We start from the raw sequence: 27538 nt of genomic DNA, 5'->3' as shown, positions 1-27538 counted from the left end.
TGTTGATTCAGTCATTCCACAAAATGACTATTTGCAAATGGACCTGACTCTACCTGATCTTGTCAGTCTAGGTGATGCCATTGACTTGCACTACTCTGTACTTTTGAGTGGGTAAGGACCTTGAGCTTGATCCTATGTCCTAGTACCTTTTCATTTTGATCAATCTGTTGCGAACTTCAGAGAAAGGGCATTTATTATCTTGGTACCGTCACCATCGTACTCATGATTTTATTTAGTAGTCGCGGCACTGAGATTAATTTCCTTTAGTGTATAAATCTGTTATTTTTGTGTGTTTTATGTCAATGTTATACATGTAAGTACTGATGGTCATTAATGCCTTCAAAAAAATTACCTGCATCAATAAATTAATTTTTTTGGAAATAGAAGCTTGCATTCGGAAACATTAGTATTGCATGTATGTTGATATAAATACATGTTGTGAAACTTAAAAGTTTGACTCTTCCAGTAGGTCAGCCGATAAAGGAACGTCGCCAGGATCTCCGTACAGATGTCGGGTAAGCTGTGGCATTAGCATTTTTTTTCCCCTTTACGTTATTTTAGTACATAATTCTGGTATCTTCCATGTCCATTGGGTCCAGTTCAACATGGGTTGAAGTTGGTCCTGGGTCTTTTCCTGAGCTGCCTGTGTACTTCCTTATGGCTGGTTGAGTGGCTAAGATGATTTGCCCAAAGACTTTCCCTACCTATTGAAGTACCTGGCATCTGCTCAGTACCTTTCCTTCATACCCCAGCCAAGATCAGGAACAATTTTTCTAAGTCTACTAGATCAACAGTTCATGACTACTGACACATATTCCTCTGCAGATCATAACAACTAAGTTTGTACTCAAGCTAGCTGATCAGTGAAGAGCGTCCTAATCTACAAACCATGCAAGCTTAGCTACAAATTGATAGGAAAATGAAAGCATTCCACGGTTTCCAAGTTTGATTATTGATGATACCAAATTTTAAAAAGATCCATACATAATGCATATTCAGTCGGTTATGGTGACTCATGAATGTCCCAGGTATTTTTCCTGTTGTTTACATGGAAAGCTTCTTAGTTTCTTAATGAATGACGAAAGCATTTGGAATTTTGTGTTTTTATCTGGAAAAAAATGTCCTTTATGACTCAAATTATAGCACATGTCGAATATTGCTTCAAAGTGCGATGAGAATGAGTAGCAACTAGTTTACCTCACAAGAAAATTGGACAATAATGGTAAACATTTTGATTTATAAAATGGCTGGATTCAAAATGGAGAGCTGAGATCTGCCCATGTGACAAGTAATGGTTGCATAAAATAGTGTATTTAAAAACTTCACTTTTTTTTTAAAAAAAGGAATAAAATTATTTTAAATGGCAGCATAACAAAATTGATGTATTATAAGCTCATGCCACTACATGGGAGGATCGAAAGCCTTATTGAAAATCTCATTCCTTACACTAGGATAGGCTATGTTTAAATCCTTGAAATTACAAAATTACTGGGCAACTAAATGAAAAAACAGAGCAGAATTGTTGCCTTGAAAAGACAGAAAAAGGAGCAATTTTCAAACTGATAAATATCAAACTGGTAGTGGATAAATTGCTGGATTTAAAACTCGGGAATACAGAAGTATTTCTATTGCTCAGTGGGATGTGAGCTGCAGCTCTCTAGCATTCGAGTTATTTACTGGACAAGCCTTAAAAACAGCCTTTTGGAATTCTCTTCTGGTATGACACTCCCTTAATAAAAACACTTTCCACTGAAAATTTGCATATTATTTCAACAAGCTGTAGTATCAAGTCCAAGTTCAGGATTTTGCAGGAGGCTGAGCCCTTCGAGTTAAAATTTTATTGAAGGCACTAGAAAGACAGTTCAATGGATAAATTGGATAATGTTACTGTGGAATATGCAATTTTTTTGATTTGTTTAAACCTTTATTTTGGCTATTAGAAATTTCAATTACTGTGCAATAAAATGCTGAATTAAAACATTTTAATAAAACATTTTGAGTGATTTGTGGATAGCCAGTGGCCTGATTGTGCAATCACCAGGTAATATACTTCTCTCTCTCTAAAATACCAAGGCCCCGATTTTCGGGCGGCTTTTCATGCGGCCGGGGGCCGAAAATCAGCGAAAAAGCGGGTCAGGACCCCCCCGCCTGATTCCTCGCCCCGTCCGACTTTCGGACTGCCGTTTCCGCGCGCCCGCTTCAGTCCTGGCCGCCGCTGGCGGGACTGGTCGTCTTGAGCACTAACAAGCAATTATCTGCTTGTTGAAGTGGATTTTCCCGTGCCGTTGCGACTTTGGGGCTTTCCCCACCTGAAACCCGCCTGCGGGGAACCCCGCTGCTGAGAGCTGGCGTGAAAACAGCTGGCTTGCTTGCTTGCAGCAGCAGGTCGCTGAGGGCTGAAGAGATTTAAATAGGCAGCATTTGCAGGCTGCAGGACCTTGTTGATCAAGGCTTGGGGGAACTTTTTGAAGCCTTAGGAGCAGCTGCAGAAAGTTGGAGCCTCACACACTTCTCCAGTGTGAGCTCCTGGGAAGCCCCTCTCACCACCCTAACTCAGCGCCCCCTCAACGGAGGCATCTGCCAGAAGCATGGGAGGCCTTTGGGACGTTCCCTTCCTGGCATTAGAGGATCTCCAACAGCAGAGGCGGTAGCAGGATGAGCACCAGGAGCACCAGGCTGCTGCTCACTCACCTGAAGCTGCACAGGCCAGAAGGGGCCAGCGCTTGGAAGTGGCTTGAGAGCACCTTGCTGCGCTTTAGGGGGCCAATGGGACCCGTTTCTGCACTGGCAGTCCTACTCAGAAGGACTTCCATGAAGATTTGGTTTCTCTGTTCAACAGATGGCCAACGCTCCTCAAGAGATGTCATTCTCTTATGAGCACTCACCATGTTTTCCGTACCTTGGCGAGCTATCTCCTGCATGGAGGTTGCCAACCTTTCCATGGTGATGCGTTCATGCACCAATGACTCCACAAAGGCTCTGCTCATGGTCGCTGTGGACTCATCCATTCGCTCCACACTCGCAGCGACCCTGGAGACAAAACCTGCCAGAGACTCCTGCATCTGTGCATGGAGATCCATCACCTCTTACGGATGGACCCAGAGGCAGAGGGTCGTCATGCAGCACAGCTGAGCTGAGCTGGCAGAGTCCTGCGCCCTCCAACGAGGACTCTCCACTGCTGTCCCTGTCTCCAGAATCTGCTGAGGCTCACTTGTGAGCTGTGAAACACCAGGTGACAACACTACTCTATGTCCCGAAGGTCCCCCCGAGGTTTGAGTGTCTGCGCTGGTGCTGGGTGCGCTTACTTCTGCTGACGCTGCGCCCTCAGAGGTTGGAGCTTCCTCTGAGGAGTCTGGCTGCACAGCCTCTTCCTCCTCCACAGTGAGGACGGGGGCTCTGGATGGTACTGTGGGGGAGTAAAGGAAGGAGACAGAGATGTAATGCCAAGGTTCTTCTGGTGACTCCCAGCAAGTTGGCATCTGCTGACACCTGCATCCATGCAGCATTGGTCTCAGTGGGAGGCCTCTTCCTCCCTGACCTAGGGAAGAGGACCTCCCTGTGGGCCCTAACCCCATCCAATAATGCCTGCAGTGAAGCCTCGTCGAATTTGAAGGTAGCTCGGCCTCCGCCGCTGGCAGCAGCTGGTGCAGGCTCCTCTGCCATTGTGCAAGAGTGGTTGAGAAGCCTGCAGAGGTGGAGAAGCTTGCTGGACACTTTGAAAGCACCACGAATGATGACATCATAGTGTGGGGATTTCTGACTCGAATTGGACAATTAGCAAGGCTTCCCACATGCTGGGAATTAATTGGCCACTTGAGGGAAAATTGCGTGGAGCTGGCTGACACTTTTTTGTGTGTCAGAAACCCCACATTCGGGGAAATCCGACCATTCCCCACACAAGCCGAAAATCGGGGCCCAAGTATTGTGTGTGGCACCTTTACCATTGAAAAGATCTATCACCGCGCCACCTACAGGAACAACAGTACTAGTTTTCAATGAAACGTGCTCTACATACTGAATTTAATGTATAATAAATAGATGGATTTATACGCATAGATGTTTTTCCCGTCAGTAGTCACTTACAATACATATCCTTGCACTCTTCCCTAAACCGGTTGACGATGATCACTTGGAAGGAGCACTGGAGAACTATTACTCTCCTGTCTTGGGTCCCAGTGGTCCAACAGTACCTCCCCAAATGACTGTTAACCTGATGGGGAGAGTCAGTTAGGTATCTGATGGGCGCAGTTCGAAATCAGAGTATGGCTGGATCTTATCTTGTCAGTGTCCACATGTAGCAGGAGTCACTAGATAGTGATTGGGAGAAGGCACCAAGCCTCTCTTACTCCACCTGGGAATAGAGGTTAATTTTCACACTGCCTGAAGTTTCTGCTTGGTTTGGTGTTCTATGTAGTGCAGTACTGACACTTAAGTGCATTTACCTACAAGACCACATGGGGAACATTTAAAATATCTGTTCTGTCAATACTTGTCTTTTCAATCCAATAGGGACAAGCACAGTTGTGCATGATAAAATGTACTCTTCATCATCCTTAATTTTTTCATTAAGTGCCTCATTCCCCATCTTCCCTGGTACATGTGGACAAAGGAGTTGCATTAGCCGTTCTCCTTGCAATGACCCCAAACAGAATAGCTCAGTGCGCCTTGTAAAGAGTTTTGTGTTGTTGATTATGTTCATTTTACAACTTTGGTCAAAATTTTAACTGAAGTCAGAGCAGAAAGCTTTTGTGGTAGTTTGTATTGATAATATTTACAATTTCTGTGTACTCCTGTTTCTGAAAACTTTACTGTTAGTTTGCATAAATTTATATATTTCCATAACTGCTTGCCTAAAACTTTTTTGCATGCATTACAGTCTACAGGTTTTTCTGGTGAAGTTGAGAAAAAACAAGATGTAATTAATGCAGAACATAAATGCACTGAAACACAGCAACATGTAAAATGGCGTCATGAAGAAAGGCGACATATTAAACAGATCAGAAAAGATCATATGAAGGTATCTGAAGCTTTTCTGCTAGTCATTTGATTAATATAAATTATCTTTTAGAATTTCTAAAACATGAGTGAGGTTATGGGTTTAAGTCCCATTGCAAGACATGGTTACAAAATATCAACTGACAGTTAAGTGCTGCATCGTTTGAAATACTGTTCTACGGATAAGACATAAAACTGAAATCTGTCTGAATGCTCCGGTGGTTCTGAAAGATATAGATGGTTCAAAGACAATTGGCAATTCTCCCTTGGCCATCATTCTTTCCTCAACCAATACCACCAAAAACAGAATAATCATTCACCTGATTTCTGTTACAACATGGTGGACACATTTTCATATTGTCATCATATGAGCTCCCAGTAAGCTTTGTTCATGCCTGCCTAGTTTCCCATTCTCTGCCAGTGCTGTAGCTGATGACTCATTCTGTCTTTCTTTCCATTAACACTCTTACTTGTTCCTCCTCCTTATGCTCATCATCCAAACATATCCACACTTTTGCTGTTGATTCCTCTGTACCTCACCAACATCCCAGATACGCCACATCGAAGCACATACAACCGCCATCCACTTGCACTATAATGGCTAAATCAATACCTCTTGATCTTTACTGTACTTGATGCCACAAACTCCATTCCTCTCTTGGTAACTGTCTGAGGCTGAACCGGACTGTTCACAACCTTCGGTGTCGTATTTGACACCGAGATGAGCTTCCAACCACAGAGTCATAAAGTAATAATGGCACAGAAGGAGACCATTCGGCCCATCGAGTCCATGCCGGCTCTCTGAAGAGCAATCCAGTCAGTCCCATTTCCCCGTAGCCCTGCAAGTTTATTTCACTCAAGTGCCTATCCAGTCTCCCCTTCAAAACATTGAGTGAGTCCGCTTCTACCACTTCCATCGGCCTCGAATTCCAGGTCCTCACCACTCGCTGCGTAGAAAAGTTTTTCCTCCCGTTCCCCCTGTATCTCTTGCCCAAAACCTTAAATCTGTGCCCTCTCGTCCTTGTCCCATCAACTAGTGGGAACAGCCTTTCCCCATCTAACCTATCCAAACCCGTCACAATCTTGTACACCTCTATCAAATCACTCTGCAACCTCCTTTGCTCTAATGAAAACAAATCCAGCTTCTCCAACCTGTACTTGTAGCTAAGATCCCCCATCCCCAGAACCATTCTGGTAAATCTCCTCTGCACCCTCTCAAGTGCCTTCACATCCTACAGTGTGGTGACCAGAATTGGATGCAATACTCCAGTTGTGGCCTAACCAGCGCTTTATAAAGGTTCAGCATAACTTCTCTACTTTTGTACTCAATACCTCTATTTATGAAGCCCAAGATCCCATATGCTTTGCTAACCACTCTCTCAACATGGCCTGCCACCTTCAGGGACCTATGCACATACACTCCCAGGTCCCTCTGTCCCTGCACACTCTTTAAAACTGTGCCATTAAGTGTATATTGCCTCTTCCTGTTCCTTCTGCCAAAATGCATCACCTCACACTTCTCTGTATTAAATTCCATCTGCCACTTGTCTGCCCATTCTGCTAGCCTTTCTATGTCCTGTTGCAGTCAATTGGTATCATCGTCGCTGTTTGCCACACCCCCAAGTTTGGTGTCATCGGCAAATTTTGAAATTCTACTCTGTATGCCAATATCCAGGTCATTTATATGAAAAAAGCAGTGGCCCCAGCACTGACCCTTGGGGAACATCACTGTCTACCATCCTCCAGTCTGAAAAACAGCCATTTACCACAACTCGCTGTTTTCTGTCCTTAAGCCAATTCCTTATCCAAGCTGCCAGTGACCCACCTATTCCATGAGCCTCAGTTTTGTTAACCAGCCTTCTATGTGGTACAATAGCAAAATACTGCGGTTGCTGGAAATCTGAAATAACAACAGAAAACGCTGGAAACACTCAGCAGGCCAGGCAGCATCCGTGGAGAGAGAAACAGAGTTAACGTTTCTGTGGTGTATGTAACCTGTTCCACCTTAAGAGAACTACCTTAAGAGATGTACTACTTTCTCTTGGCTGCTGTATACTGTAATACCGGTGGTGACCACACCGGTATATAAACGTTGTGTAGTGATTTGCTGGGCAGTTCAGCCCTGACCTCCGAATAGTAAAGACCTGTTAAAGTTATTGTTGTCTGTGTCCAGTGATTTATAATAAGCATAACTGGAACACACAGACTCAACAGTGGCGACGAGTCCGATCTTACCCTGCGGCAGTTTTACATCCAAGGCAGCTTCGTCCTCAGAACGAGAAGCCCTCCATCAGCGACAGGCAGTGATCATCCCTTCTACCACGGTGGTGGGTAAGCCGATCAGCGACACGAGCAGAAAGTCGGCCGCGTTGGCTGTGGAGTAGGGGAGGGAAAACGGAGGAAAAAGGGCGGAGAACTCGACCGCGGCCGGTGAAAAGGGCCGGGCTGCAATCGGGGCCGAGAGGCGCAGCGACTGGGGCAGCGTTAAGGCCACGAGAACCGCGGAGAACTCAACCGCAGCCGGTGTAAAGGACTGGCCTGCAAGCGGGGCTGAGAGGCGCAACAGCAGGGGAAGCGTGAATGCCCACGGGAACCGCGGGGGAGCAAAAGCAGCGTTGGGGAATTGAGAACCGCTGGGGAGGCGAGAACGGCAGCAGCACGGCAATCGTCATTACAGCCAGCGGGGGAAGAAGACGAGCGTGGGAAAAACCGCCAAGCGCGGGAAGCCGCCATTTTAGTAGGCGGTGGAAGAAGACAAGCGTGGGAAGCCGCCATTTTGGGAAAAAGAAAATTTAAAGAAACTTGCAAGGATGCCTAAACATGGTAACATCAATGCTTTTGATAGCGATGTCGAAGATTGGGCCATGTATGTAGAACGCATGGAAGTTTATTGTAAAGCAAATGAGGTACCAGATGATAAGAAAGCACTAACCTTATTAAACTCAATGGGTGCGAAGACGTACGGGCTATTGAAGCACCTTGTATCACCAGATAAACCGGCGGATCAGACTTTCGCGAATATTGTTACTGTCCTGAAAAATCATTTAAATCCCACGCCACTGCTGATAGCGGAACGATTTAAATTTTACAGAAGAACGCAGCTGAAAGAAGAAAGCAACGCTGAATTCTTAATTGAACTGCGTAAGCTAGCAAAGTACTGTCAGTTTGGAACAGGACTAGCAGATGCGCTGAGAGATAAATTTATGTGTGGATTGTTAAAAGAAGGAACACAAAAGCGACTGCTAGAGGAGAATGATCTTACGCTTGATAAAGCTGTCACTATTGCAGCATCGCACGAAGCCGCAGCGAGAGGCACTGCGGAAATGCAGCTAAGGTCATCGGAACTCAGCACCAATCAAATGGCCTTGGGTGCAGTAAAGTGTTATCGTTGTGGAAAGACAACGCACGATCAGAACCAGTGCTGGTTCAAAAATCAGGAATGCAGAAAATGTGGCAGGCTTGGTCACATAGCTAAAGTATGCCGGTCAGGAAAGAAGACCAGCAACAAAAAGTCACCGCAGGAAAAGTGCAGAAAGGTACACAAGGTGACAGAGAACAGTTCGGATGAACAGAAGTCAGATTCAGACTCCAGCAGTAAGGAACTGGGTTGTCTAAGAGTACACAATGTGGGTAATGAAGCAGACCTCCAAACTATCTGGGTCACACTTCAGATAGCAGGAGTCCAAGTGAAGATGGAATTGGACACTGGATCGGCATTGACGGTCATGAATAAGCAAGATTACAAAAGGTTATTCCCACATATTCCCCTACGGGATACGGAGATTGTATTGAAAACATACACGGGGCAAAGAGTATACCCCATCGGAAAGCTAAAGGTAAAGGTGGTCCACAAGGGCAAAGAAAGCCGAGGAATGGACTTATATGTGCTACCTGAGGGAGGTCCACCACTACTGGGACGGGAGTGGATCAGGAGAATAAATATGGACTGGCATTCCTTAAAAGCACTAACGGTAGATTCCGGTAAAAAAGATGTCAAACCTAAACGATTGTCCAGAATATTGGACGATGTTAAGGAGGTGTTCCAACAGGGACTGGGAACACTGAAAGGAATTACGGCAAACATCAAGGTTGAAGAACATGCAAACCCGAAATTTTTCAAAGCCAGACCGGTACCTTATGCGATACGACCTGCTGTGGAAGCTGAGCTGGAAGGGCTAGAACGTTCAGGAGTACTGTCAAAGGTGGACTGGAGCGAATGGGTCACGCCCATTGTTCCCGTCATGAAGCGTTCATCGAGCAACAAGCTGGGGGAACCGGGGAAGGTTCGCATCTGTGGAGATTTCAAGATCACTGTTAATCCGGTGCTTCACACGGTGCAATATCCGCTTCCGCGGATTGAGGATATCTTCGCTTCGTTGTCTGGCGGATAACACCACCAAGATAGACCTGGCGCAGGCGTACTTACAGATGGAAGTTGAGGAAGAGTCACGCCAGTATCTCACGATCAACACGCATAGAGGCTTGTATCGGTATAAAAGACTGGTTTTTGGAGTGGCATCGGCTCCAGCAATTTGGCAGAGGGCCATGGAGCAGGTATTACAGGGAATTCCAGGCACACAATGTTACCTGGACGATATTCTGATTACAGGAGATGATGATGAGGAACACCTTGCAAATTTGGAACTGGTGCTCACCAGATTGAAAGAATATGGACTTCGAGTTAATCGCCAGAAATGTGAGTTCTTTCAGAAGCGGATCTCGTACTGTGGTCATGTCATTGACCAGGAGGGGCTTCATAAGTCTCCTGACAAGATCGAAGCTGTTCTGAAGGCTCCCGCTCCGGATAATGTATCCCAGTTGAGGTCGTTCCTAGGGTTTATTAACTATTACCATAAGTTTCTGCCAAATTTATCCACGGTGCTGCACCCGCTGAACGCTCTTTTGCAGAAGGGAGTACCATGGAAGTGGAGCGAGGACTGTAAGAGGGCCTTTCGCAAAAGCAAGGCATTGATCACCTCAGAGGAAGTGTTGGCTCACTTCAACCCAACGCTGCCTATTCGTTTGGCTTGTGATGCTTCTCCATATGGTATTGGGGCAGTACTCTCACACAAGTTGCCAAATGGCTTGGAGAGGCCAGTCGCGTTCGCATCCAGATCATTGACCTCCGCTGAGCGCAACTATGCTCAGATAGATAGGGAGGCTCTCAGCCCTGTGGGGAGTAAAGAAGTTTAATCATTACCTGCAGGGCCAAAAGTTTACGCTACTGACAGGCCACCAGCCGTTGGTATCCATTTTTAACCCTAAGGAGGGTGTTTCGGTGATGACAGCACAGAGGCTCCAGAGATGGTCCCTTTTCCTAGGAGCACATCAATATCAGATCGAATTCAAAGGTACAAAGCAGCATGGTAATGCTGATGGGCTGTCGCGCCTGCCACTACCTACAGCGGAGGAGGCACCGACGGTTGACCCTGTTGAGTTATTTCACTCGACCATCATCGAATGTTTACCAGTCACCAATGCAAGTATTGAGAGAAACCAGGAACGACCCGACACTGTCCCGGGTCTACGAATTGACAGTGAAGGGATGGCCAGCACATGGTGATCCACTGTTACCGGCATTCTCAGCAAGACGAGAACAGCTGTCCATCTGTCAAGGAACATTGATGTATGGAACAAGGGTGATTATTCCTCCTAAGTTAAGAGAGAGAGTTCTAAAGGAACTGCATGAAGGTCATCTGGGGGGGAGTCAAGATGAAAAGCCTTGCTAGGGCTTATGTGTGGTGGCTGGGTATCGACCAACTGATAGAGGATCTGACGAAAAGCTGCTCAGGGTGCCAAAAAGTTCAAAATGCACCTCCGATTGCACCGCTGCATCCATGGGAATGGCCTTCAACCCCATGGCAACGTGTACATACTGACTTTGCTGGTCCATTCATGGACTCCATGTTTTTAATTGCGGTGGACGCACATTCTAAATGGCCAGAAGTGATCAAGATGACTACCACTACCTCGGAAAAGACGATCGCGGTGCTAAGAACGATATTTGCAAGAAATGGATTGCCAGAACAAATATGTTCAGACAACGGACCGCAGTTCGTGTCAGAAGAATTCCAGAAATTCATGAAGAATGGGGTGAAACATTATACCTCTGCCCCATATCATCCGGCTACAAACGGGTTGGCCGAGAGATTTGTACAAACGTTCAAAAAAGCAATAAAGGCCATGAGCGAAGATCAGATTCCACTACAACACAAGGTGGACAATTTCCTACTGGCATATCGAAACGCCACTCATGCAGTGACAAACCAAAGTCCTGCCATGATGTTCTATAACAGGAGGTTGCGGTCCAGGTTGGACTTGTTAAAACCAAATGTGCGGAGGGAAGTCGAAAACAAACCGTTCCAGCATATAAATAACAAGACCACTCGGAGTTTCGAAATAGGACAACCAGTGTTAGTTCGGGACTATAAAAATGAGAAATGGCAATCTGGAACAATTCGGGCCAGACAAGGACCCCTGATGTACACGGTAGATATTGGTGAAAATGTAATACAACGTCATGCTGACCAACTGGTAGAATCGAGAACAAGGGTCGAACCCATGGTTACGGCAGAGACAACCGTGGAAGAAGTTAGTGAACCTGAAGCATCTACCTCAGAAGTGAATGTACCTGATGATGATGTCCAATCCATAAGAGATCAACTAGATGAGTCACCCCAGCAACGAGAATCCGAGACTCCTGAAAGGCGTTATCCAACTCGGATCAGGAGGCCTCCTCGGAGACTGAATCTTTGAACTGTTTTGCATGAAGTTGTATATAATGTTAAATGGGGATATACACTGTTAAGCTAAAAAGGGAGGATTGTGGTGTATGTAACCTGTTCCACCTTAAGAGAACTACCTTAAGAGATGTACTACTTTCTCTTGGCTGCTGTATACTGTAATACCGGTGGTGTTGTGTCGTGATTTGCTGGGCAGTTCAGCCCTGACCTCCGAATAGTAAAGACCTGTTAAAGTTATTCTTGTTGTCTGTGTCCAGTGATTTATAATAAGCATAACTGGAACACACAGACTCAACAGTTTCAGGTCTGGGGTGCGGGAGGGGGAGGAAGGAATTGAAGGAACATACTGTGTTTATGTAAGAGGCAGGAAAGATAAAATGTTGCAAATAGGAATGGCAAAATCATACAGCATGAAAAATGAGGACAGGGGTTATAGAGGAAACTTTAATTTATCCGGAGGTTAAATGTCCGGAAAGCTCTATCTACCAGCAAAATTCAGGAGTCGGTTCAGAATTTTTTTTCTTTTCGTTGCTTCTTTTCACCAGTCCTAGCTCTGCAAGCGTCTCTGTAGCTAAGCAACAGCTTCAGCTAGACGCTTGCAAGCTGTGCCGACTGTTTTAAAGCTGTTGCTAAGCAACAGGGTTTGTTGCTTCACACAGAGCTCTGAGCTCCGTATGTTTTAACATTAGCGCTGGTTTCTACGGCAGTTTTGATCTAACGGCACCAGCTCGGTCCCGTCAGTGCCGGATACCAGAAAGTTTCCTGTAGTTTGAAATTGTTGAACTCAATGTTGAGTCCAGGAGGCTGTAAAGTGCCTAATCGAAAGATACGGTGCTGTTCCTCGAGCTTACGTTGAGCTTCATTGGAACAATTTGTCAAATGCCTTCCGAAAATCCATGTAGACCGCATCCATTGCATTCCCTTCATCAATCCTCTCTGTTACTTCATCAAAAAATTCAATTAGATTAGTCAAACACGATCTGCCTTTTACAGATCCATGTTGGCTCTCCTTAATTAGCTTAAACCTCTCCTTCATTTTCTCCTTGATTATTGTTTCTAAAACTTTACCCACCACTGATGTTAAGCTGACCGGCCTGTAGTTACTAGGATTGTCCTTGTACCCTTTCTTGAACAACGGTGTCACATTTGCCACTTTACAATCCTCTGGCACCTCCCCCGCATCTAGAGAAGATTGGAAAATTATGGCAAGCCCTTCCGCTATCTCCTCCCCCAATTCCTTTAGCAACCTGGGATGCAAACCATCTTTACCAGGCAACTTGTCCACACTAAGCATAACCAGTCTTTCTAGTATATCCTATCTCAATTTTTACCCCTTCTATTGCTTTACCTTTTCCACTTCTACTGATATTTTGTCAGCATCCACCTCCTTAGTAAACACCGACACAAAGTACTCATTGAGTATTCTAGCCTTGCCCTGCGCCTCGAAGCATATATGACCTTCTTTGTCTCTAATAGGATGTGCTACACACCTGTTTTTTGCCATTTGGACTTCAGTTCTGCTTTGTTCTTGACTTCAGGAGATTTAATTACATTTCTCAATTAGTTTTTTCAACACTTACAGTGCTGGACTTGCAACATAGAAACATAGAAGGCAGGAGTAGGCCATTCGGTCCCTCGAGCCTGCTCCGCCATTCAATGAGATCATGGCTGATCATCCAAATTCAGTACCCTGTCCCTGCCTTCTCCCCATATCCCTTGATCCCTTTAGCCTCAAGAAATATATCCAACTCCTTCTTGAATATATTTAATGAACTGTCCTCCACTGCCCTCTGTGGCAGAGAATTCCACAGGTTCACCACTCTCTGGGTGAAGAAATTCCTCCTCATCCCAGTCCTAAATGGCTTACCCCTTATCCTTATACTATGACCCCTGGTTCTGGACTCCCCGGCCATCGGAAACATCCTTCCTGCATCTAGTCTGTCCAGGCCTGACAGAATTTTATAGGTTTCGATGAGATCCCCCCTCAATCTTCTAAACTCCAGTGAGTATAAGCCCAATCGACACAATCTCTCCTCATACGTCATTCCTGCCATCCCAGGTATCAGCCTGGTGGATCTTCGCTGCACTCCTTCCATGGCAAGAACGTCCTTCCTCCGATAAGGCGACCAAAACTGCACACAATACTCAAGGGGCGGTCTCACTAAGGCCCTGTACAACTGCAGCAAGACATCCTTGTTCCTGTACTCGGACCCTCTTGCTACGAAGGCCAACATACCATTTGCCTTCTTAACCGCCTGCTGCATCTGCATGCTTACCTTCAGCGACTGGTGCACAAGAACACCCAGGTCTCTTTGCACTTCCCCTTCTCCCAATCTATTGCCATTCAAATAATAATCTGCCTTCCTGTTTTTGCCACCAAAGTGGATAACCTCACATTTATCCACATTATAGTGCATTTGCCATGTTTCTGCCCAATCACCTAACCTGTCCAAATCGTACTGGAGTTTCACGACATCCTCCTCACAGCATACCCTCCCACCCAGCTTTGTGTCGTCTGCAAATTTGGAGATATTGCACCCAATTCCCTCATCCAGATCATTAATATATATTGTGAACAGCTGGGGTCCTAGGACCGATCCTTGCGATACCCCACTAGTCACTGCCTGCCACTCGGAAAACGACCCGTTTATTCCAACTCTTTGCTCTCTATCCAAGTCAATACCTTGCCCCCAATCCCATGTGCCTTAATTTTGCACGCTAATCTCTTATGTGGGACCTTATCGAAAGCCTTCTGAAAGTCCAAATACACCACATCCACTGGTTCTCCCTTATTTATTTTACCAGTTACATCCTCAAAAAATTCCAGTAGATTAGTCAAGCACGATTTACCTTTTGTAAATCCATGTTGACTTTGTCCGATCCTGTCGCTGCTTTCCAAGTGCTCTGCTATTACATCTTTTATAATGGACTCCAGCATTTTCCCCAGTACCGATGTCAGGCTTATAATTCCCCGCTTTTTCTCTACCACCTTTTTTGAATAGTGGGGTAACATTAGCTACCTATCAGGCCCTGGGGATTTACCGGCCTTCAGTCCCATCAATTTTCCTAACACCATTTCCCTACAAATACTGATTTCTTTTAGTTCCACCCTTTCATCAGACCCTATGCACCCCGGCATCTCTGGGAGGTTATTTGTGTCCTCCTTTGTGAAGACTGAACCAAAATATGTATTTAGTTGGTCTGCCATTTCTTTGTTCCCCATTATAAATTCCCCTGATTCTGACTGCAAGGGACCTATGCTTGACTTCACCAATCTTTTTCTCTTCACATATCTATAAAAGCTTTTACAGTTAGTTTTTATGTTCCCTGCAAGCTTACTCTCATATTCTATTTTCCCTTTCTTAATTAATCCCTTTGTCCTCCTTTGTTGAATCCTAAACTGCTCCCAATCCTCAGGATTATTCCTTTTTCTGGCCAATTTATGTGTCCTCTCCTTGGATCTTACGCTATCCCTAATTTCCCTTGTTAGCCACGGTTGAGTCGCCTTTTTTGTTTTATTTTTATGCCAAACTGGGATGAACAAATTCTGTAGTTCATCCATTCGGTCTTTGAATGTTTGCCATTGCCTCTCCACCGTCAACCCTTTGAGTGACATTCCCCAATCAATCCTACCCAACTCGCGCCTCAGACCATCGTAGTTTCCTTTATTTAAATTGAGGACCCTTGTCTCTGAGTCAACTACTTCATTCTCCATCTTAATGAAGAATTCGATCATATTATGATTGCTCCGACCCAAGGGGCCTCGTACAACAAGATTGCTAATTAATCCTTTCTCATTACATAATACCCAGTCTAAGATGGCCTGGTCTCTGGTTGGTTCCTCGACAGATTGGTCCAGGAAACCATCCCGTAAGCACTCCAGGAATTCCTCCTCCACAGTATTGTTACTAATTTGGTTAGCCCAATCTATATGTAGATTAAAGTCACCCATGATGACTGCTGTGCCCTTATTGCACGCTTCTTTAATTTCCCTTTTAATGCCATCCCCAACCTCCGCCTTACTGTTTGGAGGTCTATATACCACTCCCACTAACATTTTCTGCCCCTTAGTATTTCTCAATTCTACCCATACAGATTCCACATCATCAGAGCTAATATCCTTCCTTACAATTGTGTTAATCCCTTCTTTAACCAGTAATGCTACCCCACCTCCCTTTCCTTTTTGCCTATCTTTCCTGAATATCGAATACCCCTGGATGTTGAGTTCCCAGCCCTGGCCATCCTTGAGCCACGTTTCCGTAATCCCAACCAAATCACATTCATTTACCTCTATTTGCGCAGCCAATTCATCCACCTTATTACGAATGCTCCTCGCATTAAGACACAAAGTCTTCAGGCTTGTTTTTTTAACACTCTTAGACCTATTAGAATTATTATTTACTGTGGCCACGTTTGATTTAAACTGTTGATTTCTCTGACTGCCACTTTTGTTTTTCTCCTTCCTATCTTTTTCTTTTATCCTTGTTTCCCTTTCCTCTGTCTCCCTGCTCAGGTTCCCAACCCCCTGGTATTTTAGTTTAAACCCTCCCCCCGAGCACTAGCAAACACTCCCCCTAGGATATCGGTTCCAACCCTGCCCAGGTGCAAACCGTCCGGTTTGAACTGGTCCCACCTCCCCCAGAAGCGGTTCCAATGTCCCAGGAACTTGAATCCCTCCTCGTTGCACCATTCCTCTAGCCACGTATTCATCTGAAATATCCTTCTGTTTCTATTCTGACTAGCACTTGGCACTGGTAGCAAACCTGAGATTACTACCTTTTGAGGTCCTATTTTTTAATTTACCTCCTAACTCCCTATATTCCGCTTTTAGGACCTCATCCTGCTTTTTACCTATATTGTTGGTGCTTCTATGCACCACGACAACTGGCTGTTCACCCTCCCCTTCCAAGATGTTCTGTAGCCGCTCTGAGACATCCTTGACCCTTACACCAGGGAGGCAACACACCATCCTGGAGTCTCGTTTGCGGCCGCAGAAATGCCTATCTATTCCCCTTACAATAGAATCCCCTATTACTATAGCTCTACCCCTCTTTTTCCTCCCATCCTGTGCAGCAAAGCCACCCCTGGTGCCAGGAAGTTGGCTGCTGCTGCTTTCCTCTGATAAGCCATCCCCCCTAACAGTACTCATAAAGTGGTGTATCTGTTTGAGAGGGCGATGTCCACAGGGGACCCCTGCACTACCTGCCTGCGCCTAGTACTCTGCCTGTTGGCCACCCATTCCCTTTCTGCCTGTCCAACCTCTACCTGCGGTGTGTCCAACTCTGTAAACGTGCTATTCACGATGCCCCGAGCATTGCGAACGCTCCAGTATGCATCCAATCGCAGCTCCAGTGCCGCAATGCGGTCTGTCAGTAGCTGCAGCTGGATGCACTTCCTGCACACGTAGTTGTTAGGGAAACAGGAAGTGTCCCTGAGTTCCCACATATCGCAGGAGGAGCATACCACGTGGCCGGGCTGTCCTGCCATGACTTACCCTTTAATTAATAGAATTTAAATTAAATCAATCAGTCCCACTAATTACACTACAGTTAAATGGTTTACCAACAGTCCCCGCTACACCAGAGAGACCTTCGTAACTGTAAACCACAGAGTTTAAGTTCAAAAAAGAGAGAAATACTCACCAACCAATCACTTACCTGCTTTCTGGTGACGTCACACTTTGATTACTTTTTACCTCTCTCTCCAGCTGCTGAATTGGTAAGCCTCGCTGCTCGCTGCCGGTTTTATACCTCGCCGCGCTCCTCACTCCACACCCAGGTCCGTCGCTCTGGTCGGGGCTCGCTGCCGGTTTTATACCTTGTCGAGCTCCTCACTCCACACCCAGGTCCGCTGCTGTGGTCGGGCCTCGCTGCTCGCTGCTGGTTTTATACCTCGCCGCGCTCCTCACTCCACACCCAGGTCTGCCGCTCTGGTCGGGCCTCGCTGCTCGCTGCCGGTTTTATACCTCGCCGCGCTCCTCACTCCACACCCAGGCCCGCCGCTCTGGTCGGGCCTCGCTGCTTGCTGCTGGTTTTATACCTCGCCGCGCTCCTCACTCCACACCCAGGTCCGCCGCTCTGCAACACTTACAATGCTGGACATTGATTTCCTTGAAATTAGATTTAAGATCAGTTGATTGTGGAAAAAATATGCCCTGTTTTTCTGTGCAGTTATACGCAACTAACCACAAAAATAATGGTTTACTTATTTTTTGGTTATTAAATTAGTTCTGGGAATGAAATATGATTCCTTTCTTGCAACAGTTTCAAAGTATCCCCAGATCCATGACGCTCAAGCCTAATACAGGGTACATCTGTTTTTGTTCGAATGTATTTCAACCTAAACCCACGCTGCACCAGTGTAATTTATTTTTATTCCATTTGCCACCTCGTTATCCTTGTACACTTGAAATTTCCAGTTTAGTGCACCTCTTCCTGTCCACCAGGAACTGTGCTGGGACTGCAAGCCATCTGGACCAGGCGACTTATCCACTCTAAGTATACCCAGCCTTTCTAGTACATCCTGTCTATCAAACTTCACCCCTTCCATTGCTTCTACCTTTTCCACTTATATTTTGTCAGCATGCACCTCCTTGGTAAACACCGATACAAAGTACTCAGAGTAGCCTTGCCCTGTGCCTCTTAAGCATATATCACCTTCTTTGTCCCTGATAGGCCCCACCCCACCTCTTACTACCCGCTTACTGTTTACATGCCGGTAGAGGATTTAGAGGGTTCCCTTTTATGTTAACCGCCATTCTACTCTCATATTCTCTCTTTGCCAATCTTATTTTCATCTTCACTTCCCCTCTCAACTTATTGTATTTGGTCTTGTTCTCCCTTGAAGAATTCACCTGACATTCAGCATACACCGCCTTTTTTTGTTTCATCATCTCTATCTCCCTCGTCATCCAAGGAGCCCTTGCTTTGGTCCCCTTACCCTTCCCTCTTGTTGGAATGTACCTAGCCTGTACTTGGAACATCTCCTCCTTAAAGATCATCCATTGTTCCGTTAGTTTTTCCTGTTAGTCTTTGGTTCCATTTTACTCTGGCTAGATCCTTTCGCATCCCATTGCAGTTAACCCTATTCCAGTTTAGAAGTTTGACTTTAGATTGTGCCTTGCTCCTCTCCATTGCTAATCTAAATCTTACGATACGATATTTAAATGGTGATAGATTGGGAAATGTTGATGTACAAAGGGACCTGGGCGTCCTTGTGCACCAGTCACTGAAAGCAAACATGCAGGTGCAGCAAGCAGTTAGGAAGGCAAATGGCATGCTGGCCTTCATTGCAAGGGGATTTGAGTACAGGAACAAGGATGTCTTATTAGTGTTATACAGGGCCTTGGTGAGACCACACCTGGAGTACTGTGTGCAGTTTTGGTCTCCTTATCTAAGAAAGGATATACTTGCCATAGAGGGAGTGCAGCGACAGTTCACCAGACTGATTCCTGGGATAGCAGGACTGTCTTATGAGGAGCGACTGGGTCAACTAGGCCTGTATTCACTAGAGTTTAGAAGAATGAGAGGGGATCTCATTGAAACGTATAAAATTCTGACAGGGCTAGACAGACTGGATGCAGGAAGGATGTTTCCTCTAGTTGGGGGGGGTCGAGAAGGAAGGGTCACAGTCTCAGGATACGGGGTAGGACATTTAGGACATGAGATGAGGAGCGATTTCTTCACTCAGAGGATGAACTAGTGAACCTGTGGAATTCTCTACCACAGATGGCTGTGGAGGCCGAGTCACTGAATATATTTAAGGAGATAGATAGACTTCTAGACACAAAAGGCATCAAGGGGTATGGGGAGAGAGGGGGAATATGGTATTGAGATAGAGGATCAGCCATGATCATATTGAATGGCGGAGCAGGCTCGAAGGCCCGAATGGCTTACTCCTGCTCCTATGTTTCTATGATCACTCGTACCCGTGTGTTCTCCCACAGACACTTGGCTGACCTGGCCCACCTCATTCCCCAGCACCAGATCCAGCAATGCCTCCTTCCTAGTTGGACCAAGAACATACTGGTCAAGGAATTGCTCCTGAACACATTTCAGAAATTTCTCCCCCTCCTTTCCCTTTACCCTAGCATTATCCCAATTGATATTTGGTAATTAAAGTCCCCCAATATCACCACTCTATAGCTCTTGCATATCTCTGCAATTTCCCTGCAGATTTGCTCCTCTACTACCTCCTCACTATTTGGAGGCCTGTAAAATACCCCCAATAGTGTGATCATACCCTTTTTTCTGCTCAACTCTAACCAAATGGATTCTGTACTTGTCCCCTCAACAACATCCTCCCTTTCCAATATTACAATGCCTTCCTTAATCAGCACTTTTTCCCCACCTCCCTTTTTTCCTTCCCTATCTTTTCTGAACACCTTGTACCCTTGAGTATTAAATGCACAGTCCTAACTTTTTTAGCCACTTTTCCGTTATTGCCACAACATCATATTGCCACACAGCTAATTGTGCTTGTAGCTCACAACCTTATTCACCACACTTTGTGCGTTTACGTACATGCATTCTAAACCCATTTTTGAATTTTTCGTAGTCTTTCTTAGTCTGCTCCAATCTAATATGGTATTACTTCCGCCTCTACTACTACTTTCTTCTCTAGTACTATCCAACGCACTCACTCTTTTATGCACCTTATTCCTCTTTTGTACTCCTATATGCTGGTGCCCATCCCCCTGCCAAGCTAGTTTAAACCCTCCCCAACAGCACTAGCAAACCTCCCCGTGAGAAATATTAGTCCCGGCTCTGTTGAGGTGTAACCCGTCCGGTTTGTACAGGTCTCACCTTCCCCAGAAATGGTCCCAATGCCTCAGGAATCTAAAGCCCTCCCTCCTGCTCCATTTCTCTAGCCACACATTCATCTGTTCTATCCTCCTATTCCTGTACTCATTCCCACGTGGTACCGGGAGTAATCCAGAGATTACTACCTTGAGGTCCTGCTTTTTAATCTCTTTCCTAGCTCCCTATAGCCTGCCTGCAGGACCTCATCCCTCTTTCAGCCTATGTCATTGGTACCGATATGGACAACGACCTTTGGCTGTTCGCCCTCTCCCGTCAGAGTATCCTGCAGCCGCTCAGTGACATTCTTGACCCTGGCACCAGGGAGGCAACATACCATCCTGGAGTCACATCTTCATCCACAGAAACGCCTATCTGTGCTCCTAACCAATGAATCCCCTATCACTATTGCTCTTCCACTCTTCTTCCCCGCCGCCCCCCCCCCCCCCCCCGGTGCAGCTGAGCCACCTGTGGTGCGGTGGCCTTGGCTCTGGCTGCTCTCCCCAGAGGAAACATCACCCCCACCAGTTTCCAGAACTGTGAACCGGTTAGCGAGCGAGATGCATTCTGGGGATTCCTGCCCTACCTGCCTGGTCCTCCTCCTATGTCTGGCAGTCACCCATTCCCCCTCTGCCTGCACCTTCTGAGGCTGTGGGGTGACCACTTCTAGAAACGTGCTTTCCAAGTATTTCTCAGCCTCGCGGATGTACTGTAGTGACGCCACCTGCCGCTGAAGCTCCGAAATCCAGAGCTCGAGTTGCTGCAGTTGGCGACACTTCCTGCACACCTAGTCGTCCAGGATATCCCACATGGCACAGGATGTGCAAATCATGGGACTGAGCTGCCCTGCCATGCCTCTATTTACCAGACTATGGAGATAATTTCGCAGAAATAAACATAAAACTTAACAAGAAACATTCAACAGCTACCCACCAATCAGCACTTCCCTCTATTTAGATAGGCTATGATCTACTTAGCAGAAATATACTCAAACAGAACAAAAAAAACTTACCACAAATACTCACCCTATACTCACCTCTCAGCCCCCTTATGCCAGTGGCACTTTTGAATTCTGACGTCACCCCTTCGTTGTGTTGCTTGCCGACTGTCTCCCTTACAGGTAGTCGGCTCGCTCAGACTCCCAGGTCTCTGCCTTTATCACCGATCTCCAACTCCGTTCCTCCCGCTGGTCCGCTCGCTCTGTCTGTCTAGCTGCGCCATCACTAAGACTGCGTATTTCCACTGCCGTAACATCGCCCGACTCTGCCTCGGCCTCAGCTCATCTGCTGCTGAAACCCTCATCCGTGTCTTTGTTACCTCTAGACCTGACGCTTCCAACACACTCCTGGCTGGCCTCCCATCTTCCACCCTCCATAAACTTGAGCTCTTCCAAAACTCCCATTCGCCCATCACCTTTGTGCTCAGTGACCTACATTGGCTCCTGGTTAAGCAATGCCTCGATTTTAAAATTCTCATTCTTGTTTTCAAATCTCCCCCCCCCCCCCCCCCCCCCCACTTAACCCCTCGCCCCGCCCTATCTTTGTATCCTCCTCCAGTCCTACAACTCTCCAAGATATCTGCGCTTCTCCAATCCTGCCTCTTGCGCATCTCCGATTTTAATCGCTCCACCATTGGCGGCTGTGCCCTCATTTGCTGAGGCCTTAACCTCTGGTATTCCCTCTCTAAACCTCTCTACCTCTCCTCCTTTAAGATGCTCCTTAAAACCTACCTCTTTGACCATCTGCCTTAATATCTCCTTATGTGTTGCGGTGTCAAAGTTTGTTTTATAACACTCCTGTGAAGCACCTTAGGACATTTTACTGCATTAAAGGCACTATATAAATGCAAGTTGTTGTTGATGCACCGCAACACCTGTTCAGGGCTGAAGCTCACCAATAGAGGGGAAGTTGTGGTCATGGGGAAAAAGTGAACCCTGCCATCTGGTGAAAGTTCAGCTCTGTCCTTTTCACAGGGAACCAAAATGCTGAAGGTATTACCCCTTGTAATAACAACAGAAAACGCTGGAAAAACTCAGCAGGCCAGGGCAGCATCCGTGGAGAGAGAAAATATATTTATATATATATGTGATAGGGGCCGAGGTTATGATCTGAAATTGTTGAACTCTATGTTGAGTCCAGAGGGCTGTAGAGTGCCTAATCGAAAGATGAGGTGCTGTTCCTCGAGTTCTTTAGATTAGGCACTCTACAGCCCTCTGGACTCAACATAGAGTTCAACAATTTCAGATCATAACCGCGGCCCCTATCACATATATATATTTTTTTTTTATCAATAATTCTTGTTTGGGCCCCCCTTTTTTCTTCCCTCCCACATGGCAGCTGTCCTTCATTCTGCCAGCGCAATTCACACCCCATCTAGAGCCATCCTTTATTCCTTAACCTGTCCTATTACCACCTCCTCTCACCTTCAATGTCTCTCAATGTCTCTTAATCTCGCCTGCTTTCTATCCTATCACTGACCTTCCCTTTTGTTCTTCATCCCCTCCCCCTTTTCCCAGCCCCTAAACCTGCTTTCTATTTCCTGCTTTTTTCCAGTTCTGATGAAAGATCATCGACCTGAAACGTTAACTCTGTTTCTCTCTCCACGGATGCTGCCCTGGCCTGCTGAGTTTTTCCAGCGTTTTCTGTTGTTTAGGATTTCCAGCATCCGCAGTATTTTGCTATCGTATTACCCCTCGTGTTGCAAGCACAATTTTTGGCACGTATTCGATGCATGCAGACTGTCAGAGGTTTCCTGTTGTGGCTTGGAAGGATCTGGTTATATGAAAGCTTAATGCTGCAGTAACCTTCAGTCCTATAGAATGAGCTGCCCATGTTCCAGTTGTTGTCTGTAGGCCATCCTGCAGCAAACAGTACAAATGTGTTCCGGCCTGCATTATGCAGCAGAGGCATCAAAGATGGGTCTCCTCCATTGTGTCTAGGAGCATGTTGGGAGGACTACAAACATGATACTGGGGTAATGATGTGCAGATAAAATGATGTTGATATGATTAAACTTACATTTGTTGTCCCCTCGAGAACTCCTCTTCCTCACTTAAACCTCTAAAGGAATTCTAACCCTCATCACTTAATGGCAGCAACTAATAGAAAGAAAAGAAAGACTTGCATTTATAATAGTTTATAATGTATAATAATGATATAAGGTAGAGGAAAAAAATGCAGAAGTGGTAAACTACCAAGCAAATCATATTATACATGGAGGCAAATATAATTGCAAATGCCCCCCAAAAAAATCCCCAGTTGCAAAGCTCAATGTACTACTGTAATCGCCTTTTTAAGAAACCCATTTGAGCGGCCAGGTTGCCAGATTACTAATGTGCCCATTTTGTATGAGGGAGCTCAGCGCTGAGGTGAAGGTGAACCCCTAATTGACATCATTTTCAAGCCTATCTTAAGGCTTTGCCAGGCCACCGACGCAGTATCGAATTTCTTTGTCATAAAATGCAGCCTTGTTTCTGGCACAGGCCTCCCAGCCTGTTGTTTTAATACATTCTGATTCCCAATCAGACTCTGCTGCTGACATAGAATGTTGTAAAATTTACCCTACTCCACTGAATCAATATAGCCTCCTATTATAACTCATTCTTTCCCAGGACATCAGAACTGTGGAACGACTTGCCTTCCTCAACTTTTTTGCCTCTAAAATGTTCAGACTTTTAAAACCCAAACGAATGTCACCTAGTCACTATTTTCTGAATTATTTTGTCTTTTTTACTCTTTTCAACCATGAACATTGAGCCTCCCCCCTCACTTTGTTTCTTAAAGAAAATGCTTAATGTTCATTTGTAAAGGAATCGTGTCAATCGACGGAGATTTTTTCAACTTTGTTTGTACACAACATAAAGATTCCTCCCCCAGCTTTTCAGTTAAGTAAAGTTTTATTGGAAGCTATCATTTTATTTTATAAAGCAACTGGAAATCAAACATTTGAGAAGTTGGGATCAACTCTTGATATCCCTTTTGATTTTTTCTGTGTGTTTTTGTTAAACTTATTATTGGGAGCAAAGAATTATTGATCACAACTGGTGACTCACTCCTAAAGTGAATAGAGAAACTGTTCATTTTTAAAGTATAAAATGGCATGATATCAGTCCATGGAAATGTAAATGTCCCTAAAGTGTTACTTGTGTGAATATTAAAGGTCCTTATTGCTGCCTAGCTGGTATGTTAAAGAAAAATTCCTTTAATCTGGTGATCTATCAAATCTGCAATTTGGCATATTGTTAAAACAAATGTGGCAGAACTAATTGTTTTCCATTTCTATATAAATTTCTCATACAAATTGAATACTGCCACAATCCTACACTGTTGTGGGTATAGCTTATCTCGGTCCTAGTCAAGTCCATCTTTGGCTAATGCCAAGTCTCTGTTCAGAATTAGTTTTGAATATCAAGGATCATGTTCCCTTGCATTACTTGCATGACTAAGTGTGAACTCTGTTCCAAACTTGGCGTAAGGGCTGATTTGACTGTCCTGGCTACAGGGATGTTGAAGCTCCATTCCTGCCTGTGCCCAGGTTCTGATTTGGCAAGGATGTACTCCTCTACCAAATCAAATGGGGAATTCTGCATTAGCAAGATGTGTTCCTAACAATGCCCTGAAAAGATTCACTGCCAAATCCATGTTCCAGTTTTGAAGAAGGGTTCGACCCGAAACGTCAACTCAAATTTCTGTCCACGGATGTTGCCTGACCTGCTGAGTTTTTCCAGCATTTTCTGTTGTTATTTCCATGTTCTATATTAGCTTTCATAGACCGGCAAAAGGATTCAGGATCCATAATTCTGCCCAATATTTGTGTTTGGCTGTGATTCTGGTACTGGCTAGAGCATCTAAGTTTCTAACCAGCAGTCTGGCAAATTTATCACCTCTACTGCCACTGCTACTGGAGTTGTCCAAAGCAATCCCTTGTAAGAGTTTCAACACCACACTAGAGGTTCATTCCGCTCTAATACAGTCACTCGCAAAGTTGAAGTGTTGCAACCAAAGATCACCAGGTTTTGACTCTGGGCAACAACAGCAATGCATCCCAAAATTACTGTCAATCTCCTTGGCTGTCCACTTCGTAAGACTGCTGCTACATTACTGTGTATGCTGTATCTTGTATACTATACACTTTGAATGTAATGTATGCATTACCATATAAAAAATTGTATTTAATAAAATGTAGCTTTCTGTCTAAACTTTTCTCAAACTGTCATGCCTTTTTTCTTTTGGCAGCTAAAATCGTCAAAGAAGAATAAAGAGGAATTTGAATATGAAAATGAGGTATGTATTTTTAACTTCATGTTTAAAAAATTCTTAAACTTAGAACTTTGTCTATATAGCTAGAAATGGTTTGAAGTATGTTGGTCTTGATCTTTTATGTTTTTATTATAAAATTAAGTGGTTTCATTAGATATTCAATTTAACTTCAAACAGTTGAATTTAATAAACAGCAATTTAATTGCTGCCCCTGTTGCTTTTATGAGCAATGAATTTGCTGGCATGAATTACAACAACCTTCATTAGCTTTACACTGCCTTAACTGTTAACATTTAACATTTTTTCTATGTACATCTTGCTTTTTTGGTGTGTGAGGTGGTTAACAGCAGATTCACCAGATTCCTTTTTAATCCAAAACAACAAAGGAGTTTTTTGGTCATTAATCATGCCAAGCAAAATAGAGTTTAACCTCCAAATCTGTTAGTTTTATAATGCAGTGCAGGTGGGTATCCCTTTGGGTCTTCACAGGGAGTGCATTGTGCAGATAGCGGAGAGAATTTCTACATTAACTTGGATCATTGAGACATGGGAAGAGTGGTCACTTTTTTTAGCATTGGCACATGATATTCCAGTTATGGGCCTTGGCGCAGTCTGTTGGCACTAGATTTAATTTGCCAGCATCTTAAGGAAACTGCTTCAACTGCATCTGTCCGATCAATGACACTTTGTTTTGGTTTTTGGTCTGTCAAGCAAAATGCATGCTAACTCTGTTTTCACAATCCTAACCCTAGATGCAGCTTATAGTATGCAGTGGGAATTATCAAGTGGATATTGTATATTTACAGTGCTTTGGCTCCATTGGATCATGCTGTTGAGACTCTGAATTCTGGTACTTCATGCAGAACAACGTGAAATCATGTCCTAGATTATACTTTGCTGCGAGTAGTCCTGAATGTATACAAGAAGAGTAAATGAAAAAAAACACGTTGAAATTTGCTTTTTAAAAATAAAACCTTCCAACAACTGAACTGCTTGTTTAGTGCAGCATTTGAGTCAAATTGAGGGCCTGGTTCAAAGCTCTGCCTCAATTTCCTTTCAAACTGAGTGACTTTCTCAGTGCCCCTGAGTACATAGTTGTGCTGAACATTTATTTTATGACAAGACTAGGGGTTGCAGAAAAATTGTCAAGGAGCTTCCATTACACCTGTCTTGTTGATCTTCAGTTAGCCAGTAAAGTACCAATGACCTTCGCTGTAGGGGAAATTTATCGCAAGATTGCCATGTGGCAATGTGGAGGCAAGAAAGCCCAAAGATTGAGGCAGTATATATAAAAAACACATGCTCTGGTAATTGAATTCCTTGTTTTTGAGCTCCCACTGCAGCAATGCTCTTGTTCCAGGTTAGAATCATCATGATTAAAAAGACTTGCAGGTAAAAAATTTGATTATTCAATAGCAAAAGTCATCCTTTAGTGGGCTTATTGGGGGTGGGAGAGTTTTGGCAGGTTTTAACTGTTAACCAGAACTCTGCAGGTGTTAGGCAGATAATTTTATGCCTTCCAGCACAGGTATAGACTTGGGCCTGTCCTCCCTTTAGCCCTATAAGATATCTTACTCATCCTGAGACCAGCAGAACAGGGGTCACATTGAACTATAAATGGAGCTCGCAGTATATTTTGCTGCATAGCACCTCATGCCTATCTGCATACACTTTGAAAGATATTAGTTTATAGATTACTAAAATACAATTTAAATTAAGTTATTAAGCAAATTTTAGTCCTGTC

At 44.8% G+C, this 27538-nt stretch overlaps 1 protein-coding gene across 6 annotated transcripts in view; it reads left to right on the top strand.

Moving 5' to 3' along the window:
- lrch2 (leucine-rich repeats and calponin homology (CH) domain containing 2) overlaps positions 1 to 27538 on the top strand; it is a 203225-nt gene that overhangs the window by 145266 nt on the left and 30421 nt on the right. For 5 of the 6 annotated variants that reach the window (XM_085995737.1, XM_085995745.1, XM_085995730.1 and 2 more), the window contains 3 exons: positions 467 to 515; positions 4877 to 5017; positions 25771 to 25818. In XM_085995737.1, coding sequence (XP_085851863.1) covers positions 467 to 515; positions 4877 to 5017; positions 25771 to 25818 — 238 coding nt within the window. The remainder of the gene's footprint in view (positions 1 to 466; positions 516 to 4876; positions 5018 to 25770; positions 25819 to 27538) is intronic. The other variant, XM_085995723.1, reaches the window with a different exon arrangement.

This window comes from Somniosus microcephalus, chromosome 1 (genome assembly GCF_052327205.1).
Source record: "Somniosus microcephalus isolate GS21.2 chromosome 1, FLI_Smic_1.0, whole genome shotgun sequence".
Lineage (NCBI taxonomy): Eukaryota > Metazoa > Chordata > Chondrichthyes > Squaliformes > Somniosidae > Somniosus > Somniosus microcephalus.
The sequence above is the reverse complement of the archived record's forward strand: the minus strand, read 5'-3'. Positions and strand labels throughout refer to the sequence as shown.